General features: G+C 45.2%; 1 protein-coding gene across 1 annotated transcript; it reads left to right on the forward strand.

Moving 5' to 3' along the window:
- The first annotated feature begins 7,670 nt into the window (after positions 1–7,670).
- LOC106552591 (uncharacterized) lies at positions 7,671–12,178 on the forward strand. Its single transcript, XM_087704526.1, has one exon. It carries the CDS (start codon positions 8,022–8,024, stop codon positions 10,047–10,049), a length of 2,028 nt encoding a protein of 675 aa, XP_087560652.1. The 5' UTR covers positions 7,671–8,021; the 3' UTR covers positions 10,050–12,178.
- The last annotated feature ends 1,508 nt before the right edge of the window (positions 12,179–13,686 follow it).

Raw genomic sequence — 13,686 nt, forward strand, 5'->3', positions numbered from 1 at the left:
AAACTTACCAATTTCCATTGTGCCCTCAGGTCTTTCTATACGCTTGGAAATTAGGGAGTTCTTGGTTAATTCTTCCATTGAAAAAAAAGACTCTCGCCTCTTCTGTACTTTTTGGCACACTCCATCCTTCCATACAGACAATAAACTGTCCTCTTGATTATTCATAAGGCAACTCACCCTTTTCTCTCCACTTTGCGTCCAACCTGATCCAGTGTTACCTTTGCTCTCTTGTTAGCAATTCAATTTATGCGTTCCATAATGAGTTTCTTGTACTTCCTTGTAACTTTTATATTTTTATCATAATCTTGTAATACAGAAAGTTTCTAGATACTTCTAGCTTTTCAACTGTCCGAGAAGGGACTTTCTCAGGCTGAATAATAAAGGACTTTTTTGATTGTACTCGCTATAAAGTTTCAGTTGATGAAAATCATCAGGACGCTTAGGAGACTCGTGACACCTTTTCCCATGCGAGGGTTCTTTTAGTACAATGCTCATTTCAATGCTGCCCCATGCAGTTAATGTGGCTCTACTGCCCCCTCATCCTGGCTTTGCTTGCCATTTTCATTTCTCCTCCTGGAATTGATGAGATGGGCAGCTTTAGTTATTGGTTTGGTCACCCACTAAAGGCATTTGCCTAGCATTGGTATGTGTAGAAAGGATGGAACAGGTGAGCTTTGGAAGCCACCTGTCAACTCCATTGGAATTCTGATGGCTCTATGACCTCACCATGGAGGCTAAACTGCCAGTTGTCAGAGTGAAGATGCCCTCCAAGAGGTAAGTTAGTCTTCAGAAGGACTCCCAAAGTCTGGGAAATCATCCCTCTATTTGCAGCCAATTTATCAGAGTTGTATTGCAAGAGCGAAAATGCCCATTTGGGCCCTTCTTACAGGGAAGCAGGGTGAAACTGAGAACACCCAGCTTTTTTTCTGTTGCTTTTCATTATTTGATTATTTTTAATCAAGTATTAATCTCCAAACCCAGACACCAAGTTTTCTATAGTTTATAAGTTTCTATAGTTTATATATATTGATTACCTGAATTTGAGAGACATTGAGAGGAAGGAGCAAAGGGGATTCTTTGTCCATCTGAAAATGCAGATCATCAAATAATCCAAGCCAAGCAAACATTTATAGGGGGGGGTGTCAAATGGTATATAGATTCTGGATTAGTAAAGAAATGATGAAAGGATAAAATACACTGATTGCTCATGAAGTTTAAAGAACAGAAGACAGAACAGAAGACATTAATTCTAGATAACATTCCACAAGGGACAAATGTATGGGCTACATTAGTCTTTCCCAGCTGGGTTGGGGTGTTTCTTGAAAGTTGCAGATTGATTGAAAGAAACTCAGAATACTCTGTTTTGTAGTTCCTGAAAAAGCAAGTTCTCACATACAGAATAAAGAGCCTTAGTCAAGAAGGAAAACAGGGGAGACTGCCTGTTAAAATGCCATTTTAAATTAGTGATGAAGCCTTAATGGGAGGCCAAAGGATCACACAATATAACTTGCTGTGAATCAACTTGCTTTCTTAGACTGCCTCAGTTTTCTCCTGTTTTAGACCATTTTTCAAGTGGTTATTTTTGCTGGGGGAGGGGAGATGGGTGGGATGCTGGTTGTATAGGACATCTGTGGGCTGATGTTCAACGTTTTCCAGAGGAACCAACGTATCCAGTGCAGGATAGTAATAATTACAGGGAGCAAAGGAGAGAAACAATTCTTTATATCTATAATTTGTGAGGGAGATATAGGAATACAACTGAACTCACATCCCTAGCACAATTTGCAAGAGTTGCAGCCCTTCAAAGAAAACATGCGATGACACAAAATAATTTTTAAATAATTGGTAATGTGATCCCAGTTAAACGATTGAGGCAAGAGAGAATAGCGCAATCACTAAACAAACCATAAGAATAAAGTAATTGGTAAAATGGTCCTTCTCCTGAAGCTGAAACCAATAGTAAAGCTGAACCAATAGTAACCGTGGTTGTTGTTTTTGCAGTTGAGGGGCTGCCCTACCTCGCAGGGGTGATTATTGGGGAAACGGAGAAACTATGATGGTCTCCTGCAAAGGAAGAGACACACCTGGGGGAGAAGGGCTCTTCTGATGGCTCCCCAGGTGTTTTCCCACCAGATGCGACCCCCGGGAAGGGAAGCACCCATGGCTGCATTTGCATGGCCTGCTCAGCTTGGCTGGTGTCAGGTAAACTTTCCTTGCAGTCAGCCTGTGAACCCAGTTGGGGCTCAGGATGTGCAAAGCCAGGAGTGGGAGGCGTGTTGTGTGAATGGGGTCTCTGGTCCCACCGAGTCCTTTCAGGCAATGGCCTAGTTCACCTCCTTCCCCGTGAACGGCCTTGAGCAAATATGTCTCCCTTGGCTTCCCTATTTCTGCTGGCTGCAAGGATGGCATGGAGGGCTACTCTCCCTGCTGCTTCCCCTCCCTCCTGCTTCAAAGACAGAGACTACCTCCACTGCTTCCACTCGTGGGCCTCTGTCTCGCCAAGAGCCAAGGGGCATTTCATGTGAAGCCCCCTTACATGTGAAGAGCTGCCAGGAGTTCTTATGGCCTTTGCAAGCCAGTCTTCCCAATTGCCCCTGGGGAGGAAGAGGCTGAGTTGGGGGGGAAGCTGAGGGGGCTGCAAGGGGCCTTCCTGGAAGCTAGTCAGTGAATAGCTGGTGAGGCAATCGGGCAAAAGCGGCCCTATGTCTACCAGTGGCGGGGCTTCGGCGGGGCTTTCTGAAAGCCCCAGCGAAACCCTGGCGGGGCTTTCCAAAAGCCGCCCCCTAAACCCCGACGCATCCCGCTCTATGGTGCGGCTTTCTGAAAGCTACCCCCGTAGCCCCAATGCATCCCGCTCTATGGCGGACGTGACGGCAGGCCTTTAAGAAATAAAAAATAAAGTGCCAGCCTGCGCTCCAGCAGAGGCGGATAAAACACACACAGACACAAATTACTTACAATTATACAAATCATAATTATTTACAAATTACAATAATTTTGAATTCCTCTCCCTTTCCTCTGACCCACATACCTTTTCCAGCTGTTTCACAGAGGATTTCAACTCTCCTTTTGTCTGCCATGATGAAAATGTAAAAAATGTAAAAAGAAAAAGGCAAGAGCTGCTGAAGACAGGCTGGGTTAGTTAGGAGAAAAATTCTGGAAGCTAGTCTTTAAACTCGGCACCATCCAACAATACTTTGGGGTTCAGAAAAAGATTTCTGTATCTAAGCAGAAATAATGGAGGAAGCTCACCTGGGACGATGGTACACAACAGCATGGCAGCACAAAGGGAATGTGATGGGAAGTTCATCCAGAGCTACATTAATGAGTGGAGCTTCCCTTGACAGAGGCTTTCTATATCCAAAAATATGCCTTTTGTGCAAAAATGAGAGTTGGGCAGCTTTAGTCATCGGTTTGGTCACCCACTAAAGACATTTGCCTAGTATTGGTTTGAGTAGAAAAGGTGGAGCAGGTGAGCTTTGGAAGCCACCTATCATCTCCATTGGAATTCTTATGGCTTTATGACCTCATCCATGCAGGCTAAAAAGCCAGTTGTCAGAGTGAAGATCCCCCTCCAAGAGGAAAGTTAGTCTTCAGAAGGACTCCCAAAGTCTGGGAAATCATCCCTTTATTTGCAGCCAATTTATCAGGGTTGTGTTGAAAGGGCGAAAATGCCCATTTGGCCCCTTCTTAGAGGGAAGCAGGGTGAAAATGAGAAGACCAGCTCTTTTTCTGTTGCTTTTCATTTCTGATCCTTTTAAATCAACTCTTCCTCTCTTTGGGAGTCCTCCTGGATCCACAGCTATCTTTTGACCACCACCTGACGGCTGTGAGCAGGGGGGCATTTGCCCAGGTTCGCCTGGTGCGCCAGTTGCGACCCTACCTGAATCGGGAGGCTCTCACAACAGTCATTCGGGCCCTTGTGACCTCTAGGCTGGAATACTGCAATGTGCTCTACATGGGGCTGCCCTTGAAGAGCATCCGGCGACTTCAGCTAGTCCAGAACGCGGCCGCGCGAGTGATTGTGGGTGCGCCTCGGTTCACCCACATAACACCTATCCTCCGCGAGCTGCGCTGGCTACCTGTCGATCTCCGGGTGCGCTTCAAGGTGCTACTAGTCACCCATAAAGCCCTGCATGGTAGTGGATCTGCGTACTTGAGAGACCGCCTTCTGCCAATTACCTCCCTGCGACCAATTAGATCTCATAGATTGGGCCTCCTCCGAATTCCATCGGCCAGCCAGTGCCGGCTGGCAACTACAAGGAGGAGGGCCTTTTCAGTAGTTGCTCCGACCCTTTGGAACGAGCTCCCTGTGGAGATTCGTACTCTCACCACCGTCCAGGCCTTCCGCATAGCCCTTAAGACCTGGCTAGCCCGTCAGGCCTGGGGACAAAGATAATTGCCCCTCCCGAATGATGAATGAATGTTGCTCATTATTTTACTTATATGTGTCTATGTCATTGTTTGTATTCCCCCTCCTGATTTTATGTGAGCCGCCCTGAGTCCCCTCAGGGAAAAGGGCGGCCTATAAATGTTAATAAAAATTCTAAATAAAATTCTAAATTCTAAATTCAAACTCAGGCACCAAGTTTACTATAGAACTTGATTACCTGAATTTGAGAGACTGAGAGGAGCAAAGGGGCTTCTTTGTCCAACTGAAAATGAAGATCATCAAATACTCCAAGCCAAGCAAAAGCATTTATTAAGGATGGGGTGTCAAATGGTACATACATTCAGTGTCAGTAAAGAAATAAGGAAAGGATAAAATACACTGATTGCTCGTGAAGTTTAAACAACAGAAGACATTAGAAGACATTGATCCTAGATAACACGCCACAGGAAACAAATGTATGGGCTACATTAGTCTTTCCCAGCTGGATTGGGGTGTTCCTTGAAAGTTGCAGATGGATTCAAAGACGGTCAGAATACTCTGTTGAGCAATTCCTGAAAAAGCCAAGTTCTCACACAGAGAATAAAGGGCCTTAGTCAAGAAGAAAAACGGCACACTGCCTGTTAAAATGTCATTTTAAATTGCCTCAGTCTTCAACTTCTCTCTTCTAGGTCTTTTCTCAAGGGGTTTTTCTTATTAGGGGAGGGGAGATAGAGGGGATGCTGGTTGTATGGGACATCTATGGGCTGATGTTCAAAGTTTTCCAGAAGAACCACTGTACCCAAGGCAGGATACTAATTATAGAGATCAAAGGGGGGGAGAATATATCCAAAATTATTACTATTCCTGGATCCTTGTGTTTGGGAGAGCTTTTGCTCTCTGATGGGGAACTGTGAGAGGTAGTGTAGGGAATCAACCAGAGAGATTTATATAGAAGGAGCCTCTCTCTCTTCCCAAATGAAAGGTTGCCCAGAGATGAAAAATAGGCCAAGCCTTCTCTGAGCCACCAACACAGTTAACCATAATGTTTATAAGTCACTTGTCAGGGATTTCTGTTCTCTGAAACAAACAATGCATTGTTAAGCTATCAGCATTAGTAAGGAAACCAAATTGATTATATGAAACAAAATAAAGCTGCATCAAAAAGTTTTTTGGAGGGAAGAGTTGCATATGGGCACTAGAAAACTACCAGGAAAGAAGCAGCTTTGGACACTGCAACCCACACATCTGCCTTCCTTGGCTTCTTGCCTACCAGCTGTGTTGGGACAGATGTGTTTCAGGGAACACAGAAAGGCCAAGATGCCAGTGGCTTCTTCCAGGAAAAGGAGGCAGAGGGGTGTAGACCAACCCTGCTGAGAGATACCTTGAAACACAGCACTATTGAGTGGCTGAATTAAATTTGCGATGGTGATATAGGAATGTGTTCTGACCCCCTCCTCCGTCCAGTAACGAATGCCGAGACAAGCTTAACTGGAATGTACTTTAATAGCAAGAAACCAAAACCTTTGTGGCTGAAAGCCAAGCATAACAAACAGATAAGGACCTTGGCAGCAACTCAGACAAACCTTGGCAACAATCCAGCCTGCCAAGCTAATTACCAAAGTTGTCCAACTTTTAGTCAAGGCGTTGACTTCTGCAAGAGGGGTGTGTGCACAAGCAGTCTTTTTATAGTCTGGAGACTATGACTACCAGTTGAGTGCAATTACCTCGTGTAACTGCGAAACTGTTCCTGACGCCTAGTAGCTCTTCGGTGCCGTGCATCCAGGAACAACTCACTGCTGGCTCACTCTCCCTTGTCTCCTCCCCACTGGTCCAAGGCTCAGGTGCCTCCTGGTGGCCAACCAGCTCTCTGCGCCCTGTTTGGAGTTGGAACCCTGTCCAAGGTCCTCTACATCCTCCAAAGCCGACTCATAGAGCTCCTCGCTGTCGGAGTCTGGTGGCAGCACCAACGGCTCCTGCTGGGCCACAACAGGAATGTATAAAACAATTTTTAAATAATTGGTGATGTGATGCCAGTTAAACTATTGAGGCAAGAGAGAGTAACACAATCTCTAATTTTGCAGTTGAAAGGCTGCCCTACCTCGCAGGGGTGATTACTGGGGAAATGGAGAAACCATGATCCTCTCCTGCAAAGGAGCCAAGGAAAAGACCTACTTGGGGAGAGAAGGGCTTGATGACAGCTCAGGTGTTTTCCCACCAGATGCAACTCCCAAGAAGGGAAGCCCTCATGGCTGCATTTGCATGGCCCGCTCAGCTTGGCTAGTGTCAGGTTAACTTTCCTTGCAGTCAGCCTGTGAACCCAGTTGGGACTCAGGATGTGCAAAGCCAGGAGTGGGAAGCGTGTTGTGTGAATGGGGCCTCTGGTCCCACTGAGTCCCCTTTGAGGTCCTTTCAGGCGATGAACCAGTTCCTCCTTCCCAATGGACGGCCTGGGCAAAGGTATCTCCCTTGGTTTCCTTCCTTCTTGTGCCAGCTGCAAGGATAGCATGGGGGGATACTCTCCCTTCTGCTCCCCCTCCCTCGCGCTTCAAAAACGGAGCCACCCTCCACTGATTCCACTCGAGGGCCTCTCTCGCCAAGACGGTGCGTTTCATGTGAAACCCCCTTAGATGTGAAGAGCTGCCAGGAATCCTTATCACCTTTGCAAGCCACACTTGCCATTGATTTCATAATTCTGACCCTAGTCAAGTCTCATGGCCTGAAAACAGGGGCAGAGAATGATGAAGGAGAAGCTGTTGGCCCCCATCCCCCAAACTGACCACCCCTCTAGCCCTCAGGCTTCAGCTTCTCGGACCCGAGAATTAAATACCTTATTTCAAGTGTGGGGAATGGATGCATGTATGACATTTACACAAGGACACGCTTTAATAAAAGGAGAAAAGTAACATAGAAGCCAATGAAGACTCTGCCAGCTCCTCCAAAGTCCAAACACAGCATATTCCTTCCCGAATGTCCCGAATGTCTATGGAGATTCTCCGTCATCCACATCATGGTTGTCCCAAAGGTGATTTTTCAAGAGGCAGCTGGACTTTCTGGTTCTCCTTTGAAAGTGTTCAAAGGAGGCCACCACTTCACCTGCGGACGGAAGGAAAGCAATCCTCTGTACTGCGCAAGAGCCCTCTGGCTTGAAGGAAGGCGGAAGCCGATTGGTCGCTCTGGACAGGCCAGCGATTGGCAGGAGGACTTCTTGGGCGGTCCGTTCAAAGGAACAGGCAGAACCTCTGCAGAAAAAAGGACGTGAAGCCTCCACTTCCGGAAAAGAAACGGGCAACGAGGGAGCTGCCTGAAACGGCGACAGAGAGACCGGATGATGCAGGTTTGGCGCAATGAATTTTGGGAATCGCAGTCTCGGAGATTAACTCGGGGAAAAGAAGCCTGGGAGCCAGAGGCCTAGTCTGACGGAGGAGCGGGCAGGGAAGGACCGTGACTGGGCCTCTCCTGCGGGGAAGGGGATCCAGCCGTGACACGCCTCTCTCTCCCTGCAAGAGGAAGGAGGAGCCCGGCCCGGGAAGGAAGGAAACGCCGCCCGAGAGGAGGAGAGCGGGCCCCGCGGAGCAGCTCTATCCGGTCCCGGCGCGTCTTCTCCGGGAGCCGGCGAAGAAAGGCTGGGGGCTCCGGGGCTGCAGGAGGGATGAGCCCAGGGGGTCCCCGGGAAAGGAGGCTGCCTGGAGGGCGATGCGGGGAGAAGGAAACGGGCGGAGACCGCGAGACGGTCCTGGAGAGCGGAGAGTCCTTCGGAAGACCCCGGAATCCCCAGAGGATCCAGGAGGAAGCAAGGAAATATCAGTGCCCTGAGTGTGAAAAATCCTTCAAGAGAAATGACCATCTTAAAAGCCATCTAAGAATCCACACGGGAGAAACACCTCATAAATGCCTGGAGTGTGGAAAGAGCTTCAATTGGAGGGCAGAACTTATGCAACATGCAAGAATCCACACGGGAGAGAAACCATTTAAATGCCTGGAGTGTGGAAAGAGCTTCAATCAGAGGAGCAACCTATATCAACATCAAAGGAGCCACTCAGGAGAGAAACCTCATAAGTGCCTGGAGTGTGGAAAGAGTTTCAGTCAAAGGAACAACCTTTATAGACATCAAAGGATCCATTTGGGAGACAAAGGGAAGAAATCCTTGGAGGGCGGAGGGTCCTTCAGTAGACCCAGGAGTCCCCAAAGGATCCAGGAGGGAAGAAAGAAATATCAGTGCCCAGAATGTGAGAAATCCTTCAAGAAAAATGGAAATCTTAAGAGCCATCTAAGGGTCCACACAGGAGAAAAACCTCATGAATGCCTGGACTGTGGAAAGACCTTCAGTCAGAGGGGAAACCTTTATATACATCAAAGGATCCACACAGGAGAGAAACCTCATAAGTGCCTGGAGTGTGGAAAGTGCTTTGGTCAGAGGAGCAGCCTTTATAAACATCAAAGGATCCATCTGGGAGAGACATTGAATAAATGTGTGGAGGCTGGAGGGTCCTTCGGAAGACCCCGGAATCCCCAAAGGATCCAGAAGGGAGAAGAGAAATATCAGTGCACCAAATGCCAAAAAACCTTCAAAAGACACAACCTTCTTAAAAGGCATCTCCGGGTCCACTCATTAGAGAAACCATTTAAATGCCTGGAGTGTGAAAAGAGCTTCAATTATAGGAGCGAGTTTGATAAACATGAAAGAAATCTTCAAGCGCACCTTGAAGATCTTCCAATCTACTCAGTTGGAAACCCATATAAATGCTTTCAGTGTGGAGAGAACTTCAATCGGAGAGGAGATCCTACACAACATCAAGTAATCCACACAGGAGAGAAGCCTTATAAATGCCTGGAGTGTGAAAAGAGCTTCTGTCATAGCAGCAGCCTTTATAAACATCAAAGGCTCCATTTACAAATCCGTTACCAATGCGGGGAATGTGAAAAATACTTCAAAACAATTCAAAACCTTAAAAAACATCAAAGAATCCACTCGGAAGAGAAAATGAATAAATACGTGGAAGACGGAGGATCCTTTGCAAAACTCGACAGTCCCCAAAGGATCAAGGAGGGAGAATGGAAATATCAATGCCCGGAATGTGGGAAAACTTTCAAAAGAAATGGAAATCTTCAAGGCCATTTAAAAACCCATTCAGAAGGAAAAAAATATCAATGCCTAGAATGTGAAAAATCCTTCAGAACAAAAGACCTTCTTAAAAGCCACCAAAGAATCCACACAGGAGAAAAACCTTATAAATGCTTTGAGTGTGGAAAAAGCTTCCGTCACAATAGCACCCATGACAGACATCAAAGAATCCACACAGGAGAAAAACCCTACAAATGCTTTGAGTGCGGAAAAAGCTTCCGTCAGACGAGCACTCTTTATACACATCTATTAATCCACACGGGAGAAAAACCTCATAAATGCCTGGAGTGTGGAAAGAGCTTTGGTGATCACAGAAGCTTTAATAGACATAAAAGGATCCACACAGGAGAAAAACCATATCACTGCCTGGAGTGTGGAAAGAGCTTCAGTCATAGCAGCAGCCTTTATACACATCAAAGGATCCACTCAGGAGAAAAACCCTATAGATGCTCTGAGTGTGGAAAGAGCTTCAGTAGGAGAGGTTCTCTGTATAGACATCAAATGCTTCACACAGGAAAAGAAATCATATCATGGCCTGAAGTATGGAGTTTCTAGGACAGCGGAAGTCCTTATAACAATCAAGGAATCCACATGGGAAAATAACCAGATACAGTCAGTCCTCGACTTATAGCAGTTCATTTGATGACTGTTCATAGTTACAATAGCTTTGAAGAGAGTGGCTTAATGGCTGTTTTTCACACTGACGTCACTTAATCAAAATTCAGATGCTTGTAAACTGACTCCTTTTTATGACGGTTGCAGTGTTCCCGGGTCATGTCGTCTTTTGTGATCTTCCTGCAAGCAAAGTCAATGGGAAAACCAAATTCACTTAACGCTGTTACAGTTGGAGTGATTTACGTAACTGGCAAGAAAGGTCGTAAAATCCACTTCAATGTTTCACTTAACAAGAAAAATTTGGGACTGAATTATAATTGTAAATTGAGGGTTGCCTGCAAATGCCTGGATTGTGGCAAGCGATTCACTTCACAGCAATCCCTTAATTCACATCAAAGAATCTACAGAGGAGAAGAACCCGTATAAACCCATTGAATGAGTAGCGCTTCCTTCGATATAAAAGGATTCACATTAAAAAATATATATATGTATGTCTGAGTATTTGAGAGTAGAGTAGATCCTTTATTGGCCAAGTCTGATTGGGCACACAAGGAATCTGTCTTCGGTGCATAAACTCATTGTATATAAAAGCTATGTGATAATCATGATCATAGTAATAAAACTACATGTCAAATTAAATATTTTATTTGGTCAAGTGTAATTAGACATGCAAGAAATAAGTCTCCAGTGCAGATACTCTCGGTGTACATGCACAGCAACACAATAAAAACCATAATTGGAAGGAATCCAATCTTTTGGCCCTATACCAATGATAGCTAACCTTTTTCTAAAGGTGTGTCCCCACCCAGTGCTGTATGCAGACGCGACCCTCCATGCGGGGAGGGATTTTTGCCCTCAATAGATTCTGAAGGTTTTCTTGAAGTTGGGGTGGGGGAACCGGGGAATGCCATTTTCACCCTCCCTAGGCCTCAGGAAAGCCTCCAGAGCCCAGGGAGGGTGAAAAATAGACCCAACTGGAAGAACAAACTAATTGGCCTATTGGACCTGTTTTTCACCCTCTCCAGGCCTTCCTGAAACCTGGGGAGGGCAAAAACAGCCGAAAACAGGGTCGTGCAGTCAGGGGAGGCAGGGCCTCACCACTGTCATCATGAAAAGAAAAGAAAATCTAAAAGGAAAAAGGCTGAGGTAGTTGCTGCCAGAGTCACCATGGATGACTCTGCTTAGTACTTAACTGTAAAAAAGCCTCTAAAAAAGTTCCCTCTACAGGAGGCGGCAGGAGAACGAGGTGCCTCATTTAGTCTGACTTTATGATCACTCGAGCAGAGCTAAGCAAGGGTTAAAAGCCAAAAAGTTCCTTATGTAGATGAGGCACCTGGTTCTCTCCCCTCCTGTAGAGGGCATTTTTTAAACTGTCCTCTTGATTATTCATGAGCCAATTCACCCTTTTCTCTCCCCTTTGCCTCCAACATTATCCAGTGTTACCTTTGCTCTCTTGTTAGCAATTCAACTTATGCGTTCCATAATGAGTTTCTTGTACTTCCTTTTAACTTTTATATTTTTATCATAATCTTGTAATACAGAAAGTTTCTAGATACTTCTAGCTTTTCAACTGTCCGAGAAGGGACTTTCTCAGGCTGAATAATAAAGGACTTTTTTGATTGTACTCGCTATAAAGTTTCAGTTGATGAAAATCATCAGGACGCTTAGGAGACTCGTGACACCTTTTCCCATGCGAGGGTTCTTTTAGTACAATGCTCATTTCAATGCTGCCCCATGCAGTTAATGTGGCTCTACTGCCCCCTCATCCTGGCTTTGCTTGCCATTTTCATTTCTCCTCCTGGAATTGATGAGATGGGCAGCTTTAGTTATTGGTTTGGTCACCCACTAAAGGCATTTGCCTAGCATTGGTATGTGTAGAAAGGATGGAACAGGTGAGCTTTGGAAGCCACCTGTCAACTCCATTGGAATTCTGATGGCTCTATGACCTCACCATGGAGGCTAAACTGCCAGTTGTCAGAGTGAAGATGCCCTCCAAGAAGTAAGTTAGTCTTCAGAAGGACTCCCGAAGTCTGGGAAATCATCCCTCTATTTGCAGCCAATTTATCAGAGTTGTATTGCAAGGGTGAAAATGCCCATTTGGGCCCTTCTTACAGGGAAGCAGGGTGAAACTGAGAGCACCCAGCTTTTTTTCTGTTGCTTTTCATTATTTGATTCTTTTTAATCAAGTATTAATCTCCAAACCCAGACACCAAGTTTTCTATAGTTTATATAGCTTATATATATATTGATTACCTGAATTTGAGAGACATTGAGAGGAAGGAGCAAAGGGGCTGTTTTGTCCACCTGAAAATGCAGATCATCAAATAATCCAAGCCAAGCAAAAACATTTATTAAGGATGGGGTTTCAAATAGTACTTAGATTCAGGGGCAGTAAAGAAATGAAGAAAAGATAAAATACACTGATTGCTCGTGAAGTTTAAACAACAAAAGATATTGATTCTAGATAATATTCCACAAGGGACAAATGTATGGGCTACATTAGTCTTTCCCAGTTGGGTTGGGGTGTTTCTTGAAAGTTGCAGATGTATTGAAAGAAACTCAGAATATTCTGTTGTCTAGTTCCTGAAAAAGCAAGTTCTCACATACAGAATAAAGAGCCTTAGTCAAGGAGGAAAACATGCCAAAAACGGGATACTGCATGTTAAAATGCCATTTTAAATTAGTGATGAAGCCTAAAATGGGAGGCAAAGGGATCAATCAACTTGCTTTCTTAGGCTTTGCCTCAGTTTTCTCCTCTCTTCTAGGCCTTTCCTTAAGGAGTTTTCTTGCTGGGGGAAGGGAGATGGGAGGGATGCTGGTTGTATAGGACATCTGTAGGAGGATGTTCAACGTTTTCCAAAGGAACCAACATACCCAGTGCAGGATACTAATAATTATAGGAAGCAAAGGGGAAAATCAATTCTTTATATCTAAAATTATTACTATTCCTGGTTCCTTGTGTTTGGGAGGGCTTTTGCTCTCTGATGGGGGATTGTGAGAGGTAGTGTAGGGAATCAACCAGAGAGATTTATATAGAAGGAGCATCTCTCTCTTCCCAAATTAAAGGTTGCCCAGAGATGGAGCGTAGGCCGAGCCTTTTCTGAGCCACCAACACAGTCAACCATAATGTTTATAAGTCACTTGTCAGGGATTTCTGTTCTCTGAAACAAACAATGCATTGTTAAGCTATCAGCATTAGTAAGGAAACCAAGTTGCTTATATGAAACAAAATAAAGCTGCATCAAAAAGCTTTTTGGAGGGAAGGGTTGAATCTGGTAATAGGAAACTACCAGGAAGGAAGCAGCTTTGGACACTGCAACCCACACATCTGCCTTCCTTGGCTTCTTGCCTACCAGCTGTGTTGGGACAGATGTGTTCCAGGCAAGACAGAAGGCCGAGATGCCAGTGGATTCTTCCACGAAAAGGAGGCAGAGGGGTGTAGACCAACCCTGCTGAGAGATACATTGAAATACAGCACTATTGAGTGACTGAATTACATTTGCGAGGGAGATATAGGAATGTACACTGAATACATTTGAACTCACATCCCTGGCACAATTTGCAAGAGTTGCAGCGC

Source organism: Thamnophis sirtalis, unplaced genomic scaffold (genome assembly GCF_051295495.1).
Source record: "Thamnophis sirtalis isolate CommonGarterSnake01/CBP01778 unplaced genomic scaffold, rThaSir2_p1.2 scaffold_2, whole genome shotgun sequence".
Lineage (NCBI taxonomy): Eukaryota > Metazoa > Chordata > Lepidosauria > Squamata > Natricidae > Thamnophis > Thamnophis sirtalis.